Source organism: Scylla paramamosain, chromosome 13 (genome assembly GCF_035594125.1).
Source record: "Scylla paramamosain isolate STU-SP2022 chromosome 13, ASM3559412v1, whole genome shotgun sequence".
Classification (NCBI taxonomy): domain Eukaryota; kingdom Metazoa; phylum Arthropoda; class Malacostraca; order Decapoda; family Portunidae; genus Scylla; species Scylla paramamosain.
This window is the reverse complement of record NC_087163.1, coordinates 4324295-4344763: the sequence shown is the minus strand read 5'-3', so window position 1 is coordinate 4344763 and position 20469 is coordinate 4324295. Positions and strand designations below refer to the sequence as shown.

Genomic DNA, 20469 nt, shown 5'->3' with positions numbered 1-20469 from the left:
GACAGACACAGATATACACAGATATATATTTACAAACATGCACAAGGACAGATACATAGACAAATATGTAATCAGTTGTTAGCTTTTCATAACTGTAATTAATAATTGACAAGTGTGTGCTGTGAACTGCAGCTTTTCATTCTTGCGCATGCGCGTCACGGCATGAAGCAGGCATGAACCTTCTCCCTCTATTCGAACACCACGCACTGAACCGCCCTCACCGTCCTGCTGGCCTGCTGTTCCAACAAAGACACCTGCTTTCCACTATGGGCCCGTAAGTACCACCTTGTAGATGTACTGGGCTAATTACAAAACAAGGTGTGGTAGATGCGGGGATGTTCTTAAGGGAGTTATAATTAAAAGCGAGGTTCATAATGGTGTGTGATGAAGACATGCTCTGGAAGGTGTGTTAAGGAAATGAACTGGTGCAGGGCTTCAGGTATTTGGCTTGCAAGAGACGCAGAGAGCTCTATGCAAATTGTAATCTGCAAGTCTTGATAAAAAAAATTTAAAAAAAGGCGGCTGAAAAGTAACGACATTTAAAAGGTAAAGCATAAGATATGGTAGAAAGATTACAAGAAAGGGAAAGTTATACCCTGGATCAGATTAAGGAACGTGCAATGGTAACAGTCAGTGGCTACAAATCAGAGTCGGGGTAAGTAATCAGTGGGGTACCATAAAGATCAGTTATGGAACTACTCATAATTTTAATGCGTATAATGTGTATAATGGAATTATTAGCGATATTAGTATATTTCCTGATACGAAATTAGGTTAATTAGGTCAGATTCCGATGCAACCACCCAGCCAACAGATAAAGTAAACGAATGGATAGACAGATGGCAAAAGCAATTCAACATTAGCAAATGCAAAATACTGATGCAAAGGAAATCCATATAATAATAGATACACGAAGAGCGAGGTGATGTTGGAATTAGAGGGAGGAAAAGAATTTACGAGTTGTCTCAAATCTCTGTCAGAAAGAATATTGGTTAATGTGCAGGATACCCGCTCCAGTCCAAACTGTCTAAAACTTTGCTGACGTACGTATGTACACTGCAGTAAGTAAACTATATCATCATGTCAGTGTTCAACAGCAAAGTAAAAAGGAATAATTGTAAATGTTAACCCCCCCACACACACACATACTCTACAGAAAAGATACACCAATGTCTGTTAGTACAGAAGGAAATAATTGAAAAGATAAGTGATGAGCGATACTCCTCACGAGAGACAAAAGCCTCCGTAACATTCGTTATGTTAAGTGTATTTACGTGACATAAGAAATACAAGGGTGATATAAACAAAAAGGGTTAGTAATCATGATAGGACTATAATTAATGGATTCAAGCTTGATGAGCTAGACATGAAGAAAAAAAAAAATCATTGGTACATGATTGCAATGGACTCGGTAATCATGTCAGTGATGAGTCACGGCGAGCTTTAAACAGACTACTGTCCATTTCAGGCCATGTGAGGGATCGTTTTTCTAAAAAATCTAAACAAGCAGTTCAATGTGACATTTTGGCGCAGCTTGTTTGACACCGTCCCCTAACTGATGACATTACAGTACATCGTCAAACGTGCATCATTAAGAAGTTTACTCTTGGTCTTCAAGGGTAAATTGGCATGAGCCGAGTACACATTCTTTGCTTTGTGTGACGTAGTTACACTCAACCACCTCTCCCTCCACTATCGTTTTTCCCTCCTTCCCTCCCTCCCTCCCTCCCTTCCTCCTTGCTCTCCTCCTACCCGCTATTCCGGTAATTACTGCTTTGTACCCACGCGGTCATCGACAACAATGAAGCTTTCCTTCCTCCTCAGCATATGGCTATACACCTACGCCCGTATGTCCATGAGTTACCATGCTAACTCTTTTCACTCACCAAGCCAAGTTTCTATTCTTCTCTCTGTAACCTCATCTCAAGTTTCCTTTCTGACCGTTCTATTGCTGCTGTGGTAGACGGTCACTGTTCTTCTCCTATATCTATTAACAGTGGTGTTCCTCAGGGTTCTGTCCTGTCACCCACTCTCTTCTTATTATTCATTAATGATCTTCTAAACCAAACTTCTTGTCCTATCCACTCCTATGCTGATGATACCACCCTGCACTTTTCCACGTCTTTTCATAGACGTCCAACCCTTCAGGAGATAAACATATCACGCAGGGAAGCCACAGAACGCTTGACTTCTGATCTTTCTAAAATTTCTGATTGGGGCAGAGCAAACTTGGTATTGTTTAATGCCTCAAAAACTCAATTCTTCCATCTATCAACTCGACACAACCTTCCAGACAACTATCCCCTCTTCTTCAATGACACTCAACTGTCCCCCTCTTCTACACTGAACATCCTCGGTCTGTCCTTTACTTATAATCTGAACTGGAAACTTCACATCTCATCTCTAGCTAAAACAGCTTCTATGAAGTTAGGTGTTCTGAGACGTCTCCGCCAGTTTTTCTCATCCCCCCCCAGCTGCTAACTCTGTACAAGGGCCTTATCCGTCCATGTATGGAGTATGCTTCACATGTCTGGGGGGATTCCACTCATACTGTTCTTCTAGACAGGGTGGAATCAAAAGCTTTTCGTCTTATCAACTCCTCTCCTCTAACTGACTGTCTTCAGCCTCTCTCTCACCGCCGCAATGTTGCATATCTAGCTGTCTTCTACCGCTATTTTCATGCTAACTGCTCTTCTGATCTTGCAAACTGCATGCCTCCCCTCCTTCCGCGGCCTCGCTGCACAAGACTTTCTTCTTTCTCTCACCCCTATTCTGTCCACCTCTCTAACGCAAGAGTTAACCAGTATTCTCAATCATTCATCCCTTTCTCTGGTAAACTCTGGAACTCCCTGCCTGCTTCTGTATTTCCACCTTCCTATGACTTGAATTCCTTCAAGAGGGAGGTTTCAAGACACTTATTCATCAGTTTTTGACCACTGCTTTGACCCTTTTATGGGACTGGCATTTCAGTGGGCATATTTTTTATTGGATTTTTGTTGCCCTTGGCCAGTGTCCTTCCTACATAAAAAAAAAAAAAAAGCACCGTATAGCGGTCAAACAAGGTAGAACCACGATCACGATTGTTCGCATAAACGATCCAACTATACTCGCCGTATACTTCTGGATTATCTGCAATTATAGACAAGTAATATGTGCATGGCTTCATATTTCTTGCACTAGAGAGAGAGAGGGGGGAGAAGGAAAGTCATAGCCGAAAGGTGTGAATCGTTCATCGCATTCCTTTAAGCCAACCGCCCCCCTCCATATAGAAGTTTTTACATGCCGTTAACTCTCTCTCTCTCTCTCTCTCTCTCTCTCTCTCTCTCTCTCTCTCTCTCTCTCTCTCTCTCTCTCTCTCTCTCTTAGTTGATTGGTAATAGTTTCGACCGGGTTAGTCTGTTCAGTATTTATCAATGATCCCAGCTACGGTTCTGTAAGCACGTATTATCTACATTAATGCTTGCTACATCACGGAACACATAATGCCATATTGTAGAGTAGTAGTTACACGAGTCTTAATGCAAAGCATGTTTAAGAGATTTGATCGTTTAATCCATTGTCTAATTTATCGCTTAATATAATAATATAAGAGTCGTAAAAAACGCAGTGCAAGAACTTAATGTTGATGTAGATGCAGGGGAGTAGCTACACAGGCTTATAACTGCATATATATGGCTGCATCCACGTCCCTGGTCCTCCTCCAGTTGCCCCATGTAAGCCTAGAACACGGTAGGCTACTGTATAGATTGATCTGCCCTTACGCGTACTCGAAGTGTCCAAGAGGTTAATGCAACTTTAGGGCACAGTTTGCTCAAGACTACTTCCCCCATCCCCTCCCACCCTTACACACACAAGATGGTAATCATGGTGGTCATGATGGTGCGGCAAGGAAGGACGGTGCCAAGTGGGTGTTGCTCAATCAAAGTGATGCCCGTGAGCTTCGTGCCGTACCGTGCATGCGCTACGAAGCATATGACGTTTCAGGTCTCAATGTTTGTCAAATATTAATTGCAGCTTTACAGTAACATCTTTCCTAGCTAATATAGTTACAGAGAAAAGAGGAAGTTATGAAGAAGCACCGGGTACCAATATACTATGATAACTGGAATTGAGAGATTTAGAAAAAAAAAAAAAAAATCCGATTCTTACGAGGTTAACCCTGGTAAATTCAAACTACAAATACATTATGTGCTTTTTAATTTTTATTTTATTTTTCTTATTCAGCCTTCTACCTTTTCTGATCCTTGGTGGATTAACTTAAGCAAGCCTATGTGCTTCTGACCAGCCTTCACCATGCGTAAAACCAATAAATGGATAAATAAGAGGTGTGCAGTGATGGAGGTTATTATCGTCTGATTATATCTTTACAGCATCCTCACCTTTAAACAACCCCCTACTATACGTACCAATACTTATTTTTTACTTATACTCTGGGGTAAATGTGTATTTCGTTCAGGATAATCAGAGGATGTAAGGTAGTCATATGAGAGTCTGCAATAGTCCCCTGAAGGCCCACAGGATAAACCCCTCAGCTTAGTAGTCCCGTTGGCTTGTGAGAAGCAGGAGGCCCCTGCTGCCCCTCCCACCACTGGTCCCTGCCTCCCCACACCCACGGTGATGGCCGACCCCGCCCAGCATCCAAGGTGAGTCTTCAGACCTGCTGCGTTTTCAAATTTCCTCCTGCTATGAGGTGCTTGTAAGCTCGCCTCCAACCACTGGCATTCTGAAACCCCAGGTGTTGGCCGAGGTGAGGGGCGCCACCAGGCAGTGTTTACCTGGCCCTGACCTCCACACCTTCCAATATAGTGACAGGTACACATCTGACCAGAACTATGTCTACCTGACTGATTCATTGCACCGTTAGTCAATGTGTTTCTGATGACGGACCATGCTAGTACCTTTAGTCCGAGTAGTGGCTATCAGTACTGTTCATCATCAGCCAGTGTGTGCAGTACACCAGGGGAGTGCAGGGCTGCCTGGATGTTGGGACTGTAATGATATGGACACAGAACACATTCCTCATTTAGTTTTGCTGATTTTTTTTTTTTTTTCTGAATCTTTTGTAATCTTTATGCTGACAGGAATTTTAAGTATTCATATTTATATTTCAGTACACAATTCATGTATACATTTCATCCCTAGCTTTGATGTGTGTTGCATCAGTCAGATGCATCCTTTTCAGGAAACCACTTTTTGATGAGAGGTTCTTTCCGTCCTAACTTTAAAATACATGCAGACTTACCACCAGCATTGTGCTGAAGACTGCCTGTGATTGGACATGCATTTCCTTAATCAGTGTATAGTTTTAATTACATCTGTGTTTGAATATTACCAACAGAACCTTCAATGCATCACACAGGATCTGTGATATTTTTATAAAGACAGCATTTATTGGCAGTTTTATTTTTATACTTTAAGGTAATTCATTGGATGGTCACACACAAGAAAGGGCCTCTTTGTAATACATCTTTCCATTAATAGATGGTGTTTTCTCAAATACAGAACTTTCCCTTCAAAAATCAAACTTTTACGACTTATTTTTTCTCTCAAAATCCCATTGTTGCTTTTTTTCACATTTGGTTTTCACCTGTCACATGTGATCAGTTCCAGTCACAAACCTCAGACCTCAATAATATATTGCACTATATTGCTTTAGTTATGCATCTTCTTTAAATATGAGAAAAATGTCATTTGCAGCAAAATGGTGCGAGTCATATCAGTCCATCACTTCACACGTCAAGATGTAGCTGGCCTGGAGCGCTCAGGGGGCCGAGGAGTCACCAGGGGAAAAGATGACATTCTCCTGGTCGGTGGGGAACACACCGTGGATATCCGTGATCTCAAGGCTGGTGGAGCTTTGCAAGGCAGTTTCCCCACTGTTGATCTGGTCCAGCAAATTGTTTACTGTGAAACAGGTACATTACACAGCAGAGTTCTATTCTTGTTTCTTCATGAGAATGTTCATTAAATGTGTTCATTTACATATGTCCAAAGAGATTGCAAATGGAATTAACTATCAAGAATATAGACTGATTGTTAAGCAAATGTTTTTATATGCTAAAACAAAGGTTTCCTCAACCAGGCAACTTTGTGGTCACATTAGAAACCAAGCCAGCCAGACATGGTGGTGATCACCGATATGTACGAGTCTATCTCCACTGGGATCAGAGCACCACCAATCAGCCAATGAGGGCCAGGATTGCCGGGCGCGTCACACCCAGCAGTCAGTCAGGTGTCGCTAATCTAGAAATGGTGGAAATTCCTCTTCGTAAACCAGCAGAGTTCATTGCCTGCTGTCAATCAACTGGGAACATTGCTGTGGCTTGTGGCATCAGTGTAACAATATTCAGATTCTGTGAAAAGACCCATGATCTTTCAAAAGTTAAATTTATTGACTTTGAAGAATACATGGAACTTGACATGTCCTTCATTGTTAAGGAAGTTGCCATGTCTGAGGATTTGATTGGATGTATATCTGAGTCAGAAGCACACATCTTTCAAATTACAATCAATTCACAACTTTTGAAAGCAAACTCAGAAGAAAAAGAGAGTAAACCACAAGAAAAGCGCAGCAAGTCCCGCTCCAAGTCCAAGACACGGTCAGCATCAAGATCCCCAGGCCGCAGTATTGACTCCATGAGCTCTGGGGGCTTGATGAAGGAGCGTCTGAAGAAGGAGGTTAGCTGTCACTGTGTTTATTTTTGGGGATACTGTATGCTGAATTAACATCTTTGTGATGGCTTAGCTTATTAAAAAGATAGTATTAATAAGGAAAGTTTTTTATAATATTAACTGAAGGTGTTTTATTTACAGGATTCTTTAATATCCATAAGAGATGCTGATGACTATGTAGATTTAAGTGAACTTACATGGGTGCCAACACTGTCCTATGGACGGAGGCGTCCTGCAGAAGACAGTCGATTTCTCCTGTTCCCCTCCCTAGTAGGAGCTGCTCAGTGTGGGCCAGTAGCTGAACCAGGGGAGGTCATTGGTCCTGTAAGGTGAGCTGCAAATTTTTCTTTTTTAATTAAAAGTTGTGTAAAAGCAAAAGTAATGCATGATATTCCAAGTAAGCATAGTGAGCTTATTTAAGCCCTCTTTGATTTCCAGCTCAGCCCGATGCTCCAGTGTTCGCATGAAGGTCCTCACCACAAACTCTTCAGGAGTGAAACTTCCAGCAAATGTATTTGAAGCAGTGACTCTCATCCACCGGCGAGCTGACCACACCAGTGATCCTGACATTCCCTTCTCCAACCTCATGCTGATGGCTGTGTATGAGTCAGAGAAGGGGAAGAAAGGTGAAAGATAGCATTAGAACTGCTTGAATTTAACCTTATATAGGCCATATAATATTTCCTTGGCCCAAAATAATGATGCTACATATTTCAGACCACTAGATTTTACAAAGGTCCCAGGTTGAGGATTGATATGATTCTGTATTACTGTGTGGCTGATTTGTCATGTTGATCACCAGGGAAAGGAAGGATGCTGTTTGATGCAGTACTTAGATTCATTACATTTTTAGATTATTAATGTAACTTGATTTTCTGACCCTTAACGAATAAAGCTTCCACATTGTACAGATACAAAAGATGTTTATAATGGTGGCAAAAGAAATCCATTAATTCTTCTTACATCAGGAATTAGTGGTCAGAGAGAGAGAGAGAAGACAGAGACTGCCTTAGGTATCAAGCTGTAGGAAAGTTTTCTCATTCTGGAACACATTTATATCGCATTTGATACATATGTCCCTTCTGTCAATGTGTCTCTGAGAAGGAAAGAGCCTTCACTTCTCCCTGGTCATTTTGCTTGCTCTCTGCCAATAACTAAAACCAGTAAGGTGCAACTACCAGCTAACAAAACTACTGCAGTGGTGGGAGATGGCCTAGCCTGTTACCAGCTTTTTTCTGGCACATTTGTGGATTTTCATGCAGTGGCAATTGTACCTCAGATAAACCTCATTATTTTTTATACTGTCACAATAGCCTACTTCATACACCTGAGATGTGACCTATTTAACTTCATTCTTCAATAGATTTGACCTCATTATCCATTCATCAGGTGCATCAAATGCAATGTAAACTTGTGCCTGAATGAGCCAAGCAACAACTTTCTGAAGTTCCATACCTAAGACAGCATCTTTCTTCCCCTCCCTCTCCCTCTTTCCCTAGTGTAAGGATTGAATGTATAGATTTATGGATTTTCTTAGGGTTTTGTTTAAATTTTAGTTGTTTTCTTAGCATTGTCTTGTAATGTCAAATTTTCACTCCTGTAAACTACAAAACCATGTTACATCTCAGGATACTTTTATTTAAATTACATAACAGGAATTTTCATCTTAACAGATGGTAAAGCAACTCCCCCTCGTCGTCCTTCACACCCACTACAGCCCTCCGGGTCAGCCCTCAAGGTTGGTGCTTCAGTCTTCCTTACAACTCCACATGTTGGCCAGCTGTACCACATCACTCTCTCTTATGATGCCTTCAGTGAGTCAAGTGTCTCCATGTTTTCAAGCATGTGTTGTAATTAATATAGGGTTTTGTTAAATGAAATTACTATTAGAAAATATTTAAAACAAGGAACATTGTTTGTAAATTTTAGAGGAAGCAACATAATTTTTTCAACCAACCATTTTTTACATAAATGTGTTATTCAAGAAATAACTAAAGTTAATATGGAAAAATAATATTGATGTTATATTGTGTTAAATATAAAGCAGAGGCTGGATAAATTGAGTGTTAATATCAGAGGTACTGCTAAACAATCTGAGCTTTCTTTGCATTAAGTAATGATTACAATTTCTCTCCTAGGTAGCAGTGTAGTGCGTGGCGGTGTCTTCTCTTACACAGCACCTGTGTACTCAGTGGCACTAGAACCATCTCTCCTACATGCCCTCACACTAACTGGCCTGGAAACTTACACCCTCAGACCACACCCTGTTGTTGTTGTGTCACACCTCCCAGAGGGCCTCAACATGGTTGTAAGTAGACTGGAAGGTGAAGCAGTTGGTGGAAAGTCTGTTAATTACAAAATATTAATTCATTAGCTGAATTAAATCAGAAGGTTGGGCAGTTGAAGCAAACAATGTGGAAGGTGAAATATTTTGTTTAGAATAAACTCTATTCCCAGGTTCCCCCACACTGGGAGGAGACTGTGTGTTTGGTTGGACTGCGGCCCTTCCTCAATGTTGAGACACTCACTCTCACCAAATCTTGCCTTGCCCTGATAGCTGCAAATAATGAGTAAGTCACTTTTCTTGTTATGTAAGTAGTTAAAGATTTTTCTTTTCCAGAATGAGATTTGTATTCATAATTCTTTCTTAATATATTCATATGTAGTGACAGAAGAGTCAAAGTCATCCTTCGACCTAAGTGAATCAGCCTTATTGGCCTGACTGGTAAACTGTCAGACTCACATGATCTTGAGTGTCCTTATGGTGGTTCATTCCTTAGTTTATCTATCTTGTCCTGTGATCAGTTTCTTGGTAGCAGTTAGAAGTCATTGCTGAGAATCAAATATCTAATAGGACATTCTAGGTAAATACAAACTAAACACATTATCAGCGAGATTTAAGATGATCACTAATGACCAAAGGATTTTTGGTCTGTCATGATTTGTCATACCATTTACACAAGAAAATATTGAAAATGTTTCATAGAAATGCCAAAAATCTTTCCATTAATAACAGCCTTATATCATCCCTGAAGGGAGGGATGTAGACCAGATATTTACATGTTGCATCTCTATAGATGCACATTTAGAAAGAAATAATGTCTTGTGTTTCTTCCCCAGAGGTGGTGACAAATCCCACACAGTGTACTCACTCCACCTGCCTAGTGCTGCCAACCTGTACAAGGAGATGGTGCGTGTGGGCCGTAGCCACCGCTCTGCCTCTCCCTCTACTTACTTGCACTTGCTATTGGAAGCTCATCTGATCCTCACCACAGCCCTGCACCACGAGCTGCCTCAGGCTGAGGAGTCTGATGAAGATCTTTGCTCTTTGTTGCAGGATTCTTCAGCATTGCTTGGTGATTACTATGCCCAGTAAGTTATATTTGTTTACTGGTTAAATAAAATCCCTCATCACATTGCAGCACAGTATAAGTAATAAAATTATATTATCTTATTATAAGCTTATTTTTCTACAGGTGTGATACAGAGGCAGAATGGAAGCAGGCTACTCAGTATTACCAGGTGTCCAGCCTCACTCCTGATGCAGTAGTAGAGAGGCTGGAGTTGCAGTGCCCAGGCCTTGTTCCTGTTGTCTCAGCTCTTCTGCTCCATCCAAACACAGCTCCACTCACTGCTGCACAGGTGAGGCAATGTGAAATCCTTCTTAGCTCAAGAGCTTGTGTTCAATTGGAGATGTGCTGTTAACTACATACATATAATCATGTGTCTTAATTGTGTGTCATTTTCAGGCCAACTGTGTTTTGGAGATGATGGAAAAGATTGCCCCAGAAAAAGTGTCTGCAGTAATTCTACAGTCAAATTGCTTTAAGGAATACAAGAAAGATAAGGTAGGAATTTTATTAACAAAGATGTGTTAAGAAAATGTTCTGCTTATTTCATTAGTATTTGTTTTTTAAGAACAATAGGTTTTTGGCCAGATTTAATTGAGAATTCAAACCTGAGTATATATATTTTTTTTTTGTGATATTTTTATTTCATGTATGCTATGAACTTCCCATCCCAACAGGTGCTGGCAATAATAAAAACAGAATTGTCCAAAACGCAGGAGCCAAGACCAACAGACGTCCTGGCCTTGGCCCTTGTGATTCTGGACAGAGGATCACCTGAACAGGTATGCATACATACTTATACCTAAATTTCTCCATCAAGATTTGTATATAAGACTATTAATTAATTGCCCTTCACTTAGGTAGCAACAGTTGTGGCCTCACTTCGAGCTTACCAGTTGGTAGTGGTGTTGCTGCAGCATTCCCGTCTTCTCCTCACTACACAGGATGGGACAACAACACTCTCCCCCTTGGCACAGGTGAGAAATTGTTAATCCTCCTCCATGACATGAAAATTGCATGAGCAACTTATTTTCTTGTACTTGTTGGACTAACATTTATTGTTGAATGCATTTTTTACAGGTCCTGGCAGAGCACAAGAAAGAAGTTTTCACAGAGGTATTTGTGTCCATGATTGGGGAAGGCACTCTGTCTTTGAATGCTTTTGTAGATGCCTTTATAGCAGTGTATCCAATTGTGTCTTGTGGCCCTGAGTGCAACACACATTCACTTTGGCTTAGAGACTTTCTGGAAAAGTTCTTCTTGGAATATGCCCACAACACTGAGGTAAGTAAATGCTTATAGAAAGGTGATTTTGTTCTTTTTATTCATGCTTTAGAGCATAATAGTCAACTTGTGTTTAATTGGCTTGTCTGCCAAGAATAAAATCAGCTTAATTAATATTGCAATATGCACAAAATATATACACAATATAGTTTTATATCTGGTGTGTGTGTGTGTGTGTGTGTGTGTGTGTGTGTGTGTTACAGATCACTGACCAGCGGGACCGTTATGACAGAGCTGTACGAGTGCTGGTGAGCCTTTACCTGGCCAGTCTCATGGGTGCTTTCGGTGATAAGGTATGTACATGGTGGTACTATTCAGATTTATTTATTTTTCTTTTTTATTTATTTATTTATTTATTTATTTATTTTTTTTATTTTTTTTTTTTTTACAAAACAAATTTAGTGCCCAAGAAACTCTAGTCCCTGTGACAACTGAGTGTTAATAAACAGTCTGACCCATACATAACATGCAGAAAACCATAGAATTAATCTAATGATCAAGAATTTCACTTGACAAGCTATTTTCAGATAAGATGGCCAACAATACATATATGATATAAGACTTTAGACTGATATTTTACCTGTTACCCTGTTTTATTTAGTACCTGATTTTTAATTGAAAAATCCTTGCACATTAAATGTCTGTAGTATAATATACTACAATGATAATACAGCATGGTAATTTTGTTTTGGATTCCTCAGTCTAAGGAAGACCCAAATTGGAGTGACCAGAGAGTAGCCTTGAAGGAGCTGTATGCCCCACGCCCAACATTCCTGGCCCTTCTGCCTCCATTTAGTCAAGAACAGTCCATGAGCAACAAAAGCCAGGCAATAGTTGCTATTGAAGGAGAAGCCCCTGAAGACAAGACTCCCTCAGAAGTTAAGGAAATGAGAAAAACCTTGTCTTCCTCACTGCTGCACCTTGTGGTTCTTCAGGTAAATGCTCCTTTAACACTGCTATGCTATACCATACTATGGTGATGGTTGAGAAATTGAAGTTTGGATTATAATCAACCTTACACCAGTTTGTCTCAGAAGACTTTTGGTTGTAGCAAAATTTTAGTGTTAAAAAGTGTAAAAATACTTCTAGTAGTCATGTGAATTGTCCAGTTTTTCTTCCTTATCACTTGCCCTTGCAGTGCTACATTCACATTTTTTATCAATCATTTAATATCTCTCTCTCTCTCTCTCTCTCTCTCTCTCTCTCTCTCTCTCTCTCTCTCCAGTTTGTCATGTACTGTAAATGGTTAATGAGAGTTATTTTCAGTCTCTCCTAAGCTCTGATCTGCCATCATCAGAGGATCGTTCAAACGTTCTCAAGTTTGCCACAGCCAATCCATCTGTTTTGGGTGCACAGTCTCTCAAGATACTATGCTTGGATCGCTCACAGCAGCTGGATTACATCTTGGAGGAGTTTCCATATGCTCTTCTGCAGTTTGGAAAGGTAATTGTGGGAATCATGGAAAGAAATGTGTTAATTTAATTTGAGGATTGGTGATGATGTCATACAGTAGTCATTGCTTTACTTCCTTGTGCATGTGAATTTGAAATACATACATAAAAGGAAGCAAGAAAAGTGTTATGAGGTATGAATATTGTTTGAGAGTATGGCACTTAGAATGAATGTGAAGAGAATATTGTATGAAGGGTACAGTGCTTAGACTTGGATTATGAGAATAGCTGACAATGGGAGATTGAATGTAATGGAGATGAGATCTCTATGGAGTATGTGTGGAGTGACTTGTACAGAGTCCGAAATGAAGTGAGAAAGAGGACAGGTGTTGTGAGAGACTGCAGGACAGCCATAACCATGTGTGCTGGGGTGGTATGGATGTGTGAGAATGGAGAATCCTTAGATCAAGTGAGAGGTATGAACTTGTGAGATAGAGGCCACATAAGGGATGCATAGATAGTGTAAAGGAGGCCTAAAAGGGAAGAGGGCTGACACTGGGGCATAGAAGAATGATTGTCCATGACAGAAGTGAATGAAGAGCAGCTGTGAGTGGGTGAAGAATGACACAGCCCTGTAACCTCCAAGGGAGATGTTACACATTGATGGTCTCACACAGATGTGGTAGGGAAGAGTACTTGCGATGAAGGAGCCCTTTTCCAGACAACTGTTCAAGCTGTGTGACTGATCTTCCAAAAGATGAGGGCAGGAGTACTTTCTCTTCTCCGTTGGGGGCCAAGGTGCTAAGAGTGGCGTGAATGTGAATGTTGTGTGCCTCTTTTCAGGTAGACAGCCTTGGTATAGATAAGTGAATTTGAATTAAGACCTACAAAACAAGCTTAGGAACTTGGTATTTAATTTCAGGCTTTTGATTGTTTACCCTTTGAATTTCAAGACTCTCTCTCTCTCTCTCTCTCTCTCTCTCTCTCTCTCTCTCTCTCTCTCTCTCTCTCTCTCTCTCTCTCTCTCTCTCAGATGCCACTTTGTGTCAGAAATAGCTCATTGATGATCTATAACTCTACATGCTTCATGGGTTTTGTAATGACTAACCATTGCTTTGTCTTTTACAGGATATGTACGAGTCCCCACTAGAGTGGGAAGAACTTGTGACAAAGTTAATAAATCATAAATCCAGCCTTGTGGAATCAGATGCAACTTATCATATTTACTCAGATGTCTTGAATGGTAAGATCAAATTGTATTATCTATATCACATTTATTATCCAGCCTCCATTTTTCATTTTCATGCACTTATATTAACAATATTATGAGTTTTGTGTTTTGTCATATAACCTTAATTGCTCCTTGCTTCTTGAAAAATACTGCAATTACTCAATTTTCTAATGGGATACATTTGCACATCCAACTTGTACTCCTATGCATAATCTGATGCTCTTCCATAGCAAGAACAAGCCTCTGGGGTTTGGTTCATTTGCTGTGTGATTGAAATAAAACAGTAAATTTTGCTCAGTGATTGAAGCAAAACAGCAAATTTTAGTTACATGTGACATGAAGAAAACAAGTAATTAGCAGGCGGTACTTTGAAGGCACTCATAGGAAATGCATATGACTAGCAAGGAGTTATTCACTAGGTGTTTCTATCAATCTGCCTACCTCTCTAACATCTCACTCATTCATATACAATCACAAGGGAGGGGCCATAGCAAAACAGCCTACACTGCATATTTACTTTGTGACTATGCAAATCAAACATGTAATCTATCAAAATTATGTGCATGAGCATCAAGAACAGTTCATATTTTCAGGATGGTGCAAATTATTTACAAAGATTTGCTATAATAATTAAAATTTAAGAATTAAGAGATTAAGTATTTTGAAATTTTATTCAACTGGTATCAGTTACATATCGGTATTATAAATGCTGGTCTTGAATATTGGTTAAGTATTTACTTTTAATACCTTTTTGGTGATCCATATATGTGTGAATATTTCCTTTATTAAGATTGATCTTTTTGTCTACAGCTGTATTAGGTGAATTGGTTCTGACTGCACCTCTAGATATATTCATGAGGATCATACCCAGCAGTCGCCATGAGGAGTTCAGAGGTCACATCCGGCAGTGCCATTCTGCTGCCTTGGCAGTCCACCTTCGCAATTCTATGATGACCTACGCCAAAAATGTGTTGACACAAATGGCAAAGTAATGTGGATTGGTCATTGACAACTCCAGGTGATGCTAAGTCAGCTTTCATGCCTAGTCATTAGACTTATTATGTAAGTATTGACAGAGCTGAAAGGAGGAATTTACTGTATTTGTTGATGAGGGGCAAACTAAGTGAAAAAAAAATTTAACTAAACAGTAGATACAGGAATTCTTTGAAGTAAATTATTTTAGTACAAACTATGACATTGGGCCAAATCTTCACTTGTAGTCCATTGATCATTTTAAGGTCACTTGGTGTCACACTGATTATGCTCTTCCTTCCAGCTAATCTGGCTCCCAGTCATGACAATTTCTATATAGGAATAGTGCATCTCTATGCTGTCAGTTTTTGGTTTAGTTGATTGAATCTCGATAACATTCTAGTCATTTGAATTATTCAGAGATACTTTAGATATTTATGTGCTACTATATGGAATTTTAGACTACTTGTCCTCCATACTCCCCTTTGGGTAGCCTTTATTCTTCCCATAAAGGATGATCATGGCAGAGCTTTCAACAGGTCGTCATACTCTTACATATTGTTGTAGTGCAGTCAGCTACCATAAAGGGAAGAGTAGCATATACGAGTACTATGGAAACAGTGCACTTAAACAAATCTAGTGGTTACCAGAGTTGAGCATACCTTTTTTTTTTTTTTTTTTTTTTTTTTTTTTTTTTTTTTTTTTTTTTATGTAGGATGGACACTGGCCAAGGGCAACACAAATCCAATAAAAAAAAATGCCCACTGAAATGCCAGTCCCATAAAAGGGTAAAAGGGTCAAAGCAGTATTCAAAAATTAATGAATAAGTGTCTTGAAACCTCCCTCTTAAAGGAATTCAAGTCAGGAAGGTGGAAATACAGAAGCAGGCAGGGAGTTCCAGAGTTTACCAGAAAGGGATGAATGATTGAAAATACTATTAACTCTTGCATTAGAGAGGTGGACAGAATAGGGGTGAGAGAAAGAAGAAAGTCTTGTGCAGCGAGGCTGCAGGAGGAGGGGAGGCACGCAGTTAGCAAGATCAGATGAGCAGTTAGCATGAAAATAGTGGTAGAAGACAGCTAGAGATGCAACACTGCGGCAGTGAGAGAGAGGCTGAAGACAGTCAGTTAGAGGAGAGGAGTTGATGAGACGAAAAGCTTTTGATTCCACCCTGTCTAGATGACAGGTAACAGGGACTAGTCAAGGATTACAAAAATAGCAATGGCTTAGAAAATGGCTATAGATGTAGCTAGATTTGAAATTAAGCTAAAGGGGGATGTATTGTAATTATAGAATGAGGTGGATTATCTTGAAAGAATAGAGGAAGTGTCAAGAAGGGATCTCTCATGTAGGAGTAATACACCAGTATGTGAGGAGACTAAATGAAGTACTAAGCACAATTTAGATATTGGTAACTATCACAAGTTTTGGAAACACTGCTATCACCATCCTTTACTTGTGGGACTTAATAAGTAGCAAGGAATATGTGATGAACAGATATTATCCCACCAGTGTTGTTGATTACAGCTGCACAAAGCATGTTAACCTTAGTCACCAAGTTACCTTAGTGCATAGCATCGCAATAACTGCAGACATTAGGCCTTTGTATTAAACTCAAATATGTGTTTTACAGCTATATTTTCTGTGGCTAGCTTAGTATTACAACTAATGAGGGATATTGGTCATAATCAATCACTCAGGTTACTTGCACCATAAAAAAGCAAAGGGTGGGATACAGCAGTTGGCTCACTGCATATATAAATCAAGAATGGTGTGGACTGATTCAAGTCATTTTTAGCTGTTCTCTTATCCTAGTCATTGAACAGGGATTTAATTGTCAATTTAAGCAGACCTCAAATATATGGATTTCTTGTTGATTTTGTCATGATCTTGCACACTGAAGCAGATCCTGTTATTACTATTGTTATTGCTCTATTCTCATTCATGTTATCATAAATATGCATACGATTACTAGTGATTAGTTATCATTTAGGTTATATGACAAGGCACTGATTTCAAGGAATACACTGGCAGGATTTTTTGTCAGCTTTCCACTTCCAACAGGTTTCCAGACTCACTGTCTGTACTACACAAAAAAGTAACTATGGGATGGATGGACAGTGTGAAGACTTGGGCATGAAGGGGGATAACTCGAGGGCAGTTGTGAATGCATCATTCTGTTAGAGAATTTGCACATGTAAATTATCAAAACTATTAATTTATATGCCATAACTATTGTTTTATGCTATATTTCAATTACAATGAAAAATTTTCATTTGCATTGTCTAAGGTGATAAATTTGAAACTGCTCTCCATTCATCTTCATCACATGTAAGCACAGTTTTTTGCTCCATTCTTTTGCATCTAGTGCACTCTTTCAACTGCCCATCCTTTCCACACTTTTATCGTCCTAAATTACAAAATGCAAGAGTTAGCTGTTGAAGTTTTCTTCTACACATACCATATCTATATCTTCTGAGTGGCCTTCCTCTCTTATTAGGATCTTCACTTTCACAACCTCTTAATTAACTCATCTTCTCAATGTGTGGCCAAACTACTATATATCTCTTCATCCACTCCACATTTCACTCCCTTTCCACAGGTACTGATACTGCACTTTCATCTGCATTTTCATATGTAATTCCATTGCTCTTACACTCCCATCTCATCACTCCACATGCCTCGTAGGTAACTCATAACTCACATTCTCGACAGCTGCACTCTATTCTACAACCAAATATCTTTGCCATAATCTGACATAGCCAGCAGTTTAATATTCCTTAGACCTCTCTACATGTTTCTCTCCTCCTCATAACCCTTGCAAGTGATCCTATGCATATCTTGCACTGCCCTCTCATTTTTCATCCATCTCACCATGTTTACTAAGATAACACAGTACTTTATAATCTCTTTCACTACTCTATTCTTTCTTTATTTCTTTCTATTCACTACAAGTTTAATTTATAAACACATCTCTACTTTCTTCCCCAGAAAATTATCATAATTTCCCCAGCACTTGCCTTCAGTTTCTCTCATATACACTGTAGAACTGATCCATCATTCTCTACAATTCCATTTGTATTTTAAACCATAAATTAATTTAATAGAATTTTATATCTATTAAGCAGAATTGCTTTTATAAATTCAGAATGATGTACCTGATCCTACAAATGTGTGGATCAAATAGATTTGTAAACAATGTGCATGGAACAAACTGAAGGTGAATACTGGGGAAAAAAAAGGGGGGGGATTGAGAGGAAATTAGTAGAGGTATGACTTCAGACTACCCAACAGGGTAAATGCCAGTGTTGTACAAAGAAGTGAGGTGATTGTGGGAGGAGGGAGAGAATGAGGTAACTGAAAGCAGTAAGACAATGTTAATAAATATGGGAGGAGGAAATTAAAGATAAGGCTGTGAAAGATGTATGTCACAGGATCACATGGAAGGAGAGAGAGAGAGAGAGAGAGAGAGAGAGAGAGAGAGAGAGAGAGAGAGAGAGAGAGAGAGAGAGAGGAATATGTCTTTACCAGCATAGGCACATAGAGCAGAGACTTTGATGTAGAATAGGACACAGCTGTAGGAATTCTAAGAGGGGACATGTAGAGTGACAAGAAGGAAGCAATGAGAGCAATAAAAATTTGTATGAAAGATCTGACTATCTAGATGTAGGCAGGGTAAATTGTGGTTTGGTAGAATGGAACCAAAGGGACACCAATATAGTAACTGCAGAAAGTTATGGAATGAGATGCCCTCTAGTCCCCTTATAAAATGTGTTCATCCATGTCACTGCATTCCAACTTACAGGTGAATATTGTACACTGGAACTCTCCAAGATAACAGGCTATAGTTTGTCACTAGGTTCAAGGTCAGGCACCTACTCAGCTGTTGGAGAGGTGGTTAGGCCTTGTAGGTGAGCCTGATTCCACCTACCCCCTCCCCAACCTGTAAGTCATATGCTGTTATATTTAGCCTGTCACTTCTTTACCTTGTCTTTTAGGATGGCTGGAAAGAGGACTTAGGAGCAAAAGACTAATGCTCTCCTTACAAACCGCACATTGCCTGGGAGGAATATCGGAGCATTCGAGTCGGAGTTAGGCAGAAAGCACATGCTCTGCCACCCAGCCAGATTCCATCACACGCCCATTTCTGGCTATTTGGGTGTTTTTTTTGAGTTTTCTGGTTATCTTGGGGTTCTTGACAACCTCACATCTTATGACCAGGTGTACTTTTCCTTGGCCATCCAGAAATCAAGGCATGAGGTGGAATTTGGCCAGGTAGTAAGAGCATGAGCTTTCTTGAGTACCAACTCGTACATTGATATTTCCTTCCAGCCAATGCATGCTTCAAGTAAGGTTGGAGGAGATAAGTGAGAACCAGGATTAACCTTTCCTCCAACAACTGGGAAGGTGCCTGACCTTAAAACCCATGACAAGCTACAACCTGTTGTGTATGAGTTGCTGTTGTACAATGATCACCCACAAGTTACAATACAGTGATTGATGCACGCATTTCATTACAGACTTTTGTCATGGGAACCAAAGGGTGTCTTGTCTTGTAATTTTCTGCAATATTCTAGTATGCCCATACTGAAAGGATGAAGAGAAAAGTATCTGAAAAGAAAGCTAAATTGAATATCCTACATAAAATGAGGAGAAAGCCTACACTTGACAAAAGTAGCTTAAACAGCAGTAACTCCACTTCATTCTCTAGTGGCTGAACAGAGCAACCTGTATTAGGCAAGCAAGATCCTTAGCCAAGTAATGGATTGGTTGCTGCCATATGTTATAACTCAGTGTTAGCTTTTTTTTTTTTTTTTTTTTTTTTGTTATTCATTGATGAGTATGCTACTTTTTCATAATTACCAAAAAAAAGGTATTGGGCAAGTCACAAAAATCCAGCCAATATGAAGAAATAAAGAATCAGAAAAAAAATATTAATGAACACACTTGTCTAAACTCTGGGAGTTAGACAGCACTGCTGTCACACATTCATTGTATCAGCAGTACACACTACCTCCTCATAGATTTTATAGTTATAAGTATAGGAATAATAAGAAAACACTGAGAAGGTAGTGTGACCTGCTGAGATGGCTGTGTAGCAGCAGTGTTACTGGATTCCCACATCCCTGATAGTTCATTCATGGTCATATTTATTAGTTTGTTATCATAATAGGCCTGAATTTTGTAACTTTTCAACCTATCATTTTGTTAATTATGAAATGGTAATATGCATTGTTAGTAATGAATTTAAAACAGTACTGAGTTGTAAATACACTGCAGCAGCCAATCAGTGCTCAGCTACAACACAACTAAACCTACAGAGGTAGCTGGGTTTCAGTGAACTGATGTACAGAGAAGCTGAGCATCACAGAGAGTGTTTGGATATGGAGAACTGGATGCTGTAAAGCAGAGAAATCATCCTAGCTGTCTCCAGTAAACTTTCTACATCTAAAAATCTCAATATTCTGCTCTAGTGTTACTTAACACATGCTCCTGAAAAATTTTAAATTTAATTATATATATATATATATATATATATATATATATATATATATATATATATATATAT

At 39.4% G+C, this 20469-nt stretch overlaps 1 protein-coding gene across 2 annotated transcripts; it reads left to right on the top strand.

Annotated features, from left to right (window-relative positions):
• Positions 1-208: 208 nt before the first annotated feature.
• On the top strand, positions 209-18427 carry LOC135106362 (BLOC-2 complex member HPS3-like). Of its 2 annotated transcripts, none has more exons than XM_064015299.1 (19): positions 209-274; positions 5698-5915; positions 6083-6678; positions 6814-7001; positions 7111-7298; positions 8346-8486; positions 8811-8980; positions 9130-9242; positions 9793-10044; positions 10149-10314; positions 10422-10520; positions 10700-10804; positions 10883-10999; positions 11103-11306; positions 11510-11599; positions 12008-12241; positions 12573-12749; positions 13826-13940; positions 14739-18427. In XM_064015299.1, exons 1-19 carry the CDS (start codon positions 267-269, stop codon positions 14918-14920), a joined length of 3363 nt encoding a protein of 1120 aa, XP_063871369.1. In that variant the 5' UTR covers positions 209-266; the 3' UTR covers positions 14921-18427. The 2 variants fall into 2 exon arrangements, with proteins under 2 accessions (XP_063871369.1, XP_063871368.1); XM_064015298.1 differs by lacking the exon at positions 209-274 and adding an exon at positions 4419-4643.
• Positions 18428-20469: the final 2042 nt, after the last annotated feature.

Bases quoted from the DNA above. Each gene is read 5' to 3' on its own strand.
- LOC135106362 (XM_064015298.1), top strand. From the start codon at position 4,618: ATGGCCGACCCCGCCCAGCATCCAAG. The intron at 8,487-8,810 runs GTGAGTCAAGTG...TTTCTCTCCTAG, and splicing joins TCTCTCTTATGATGCCTTCA to GTAGCAGTGTAGTGCGTGGC. The intron at 11,307-11,509 runs GTAAGTAAATGC...TGTGTGTTACAG, and splicing joins AATATGCCCACAACACTGAG to ATCACTGACCAGCGGGACCG.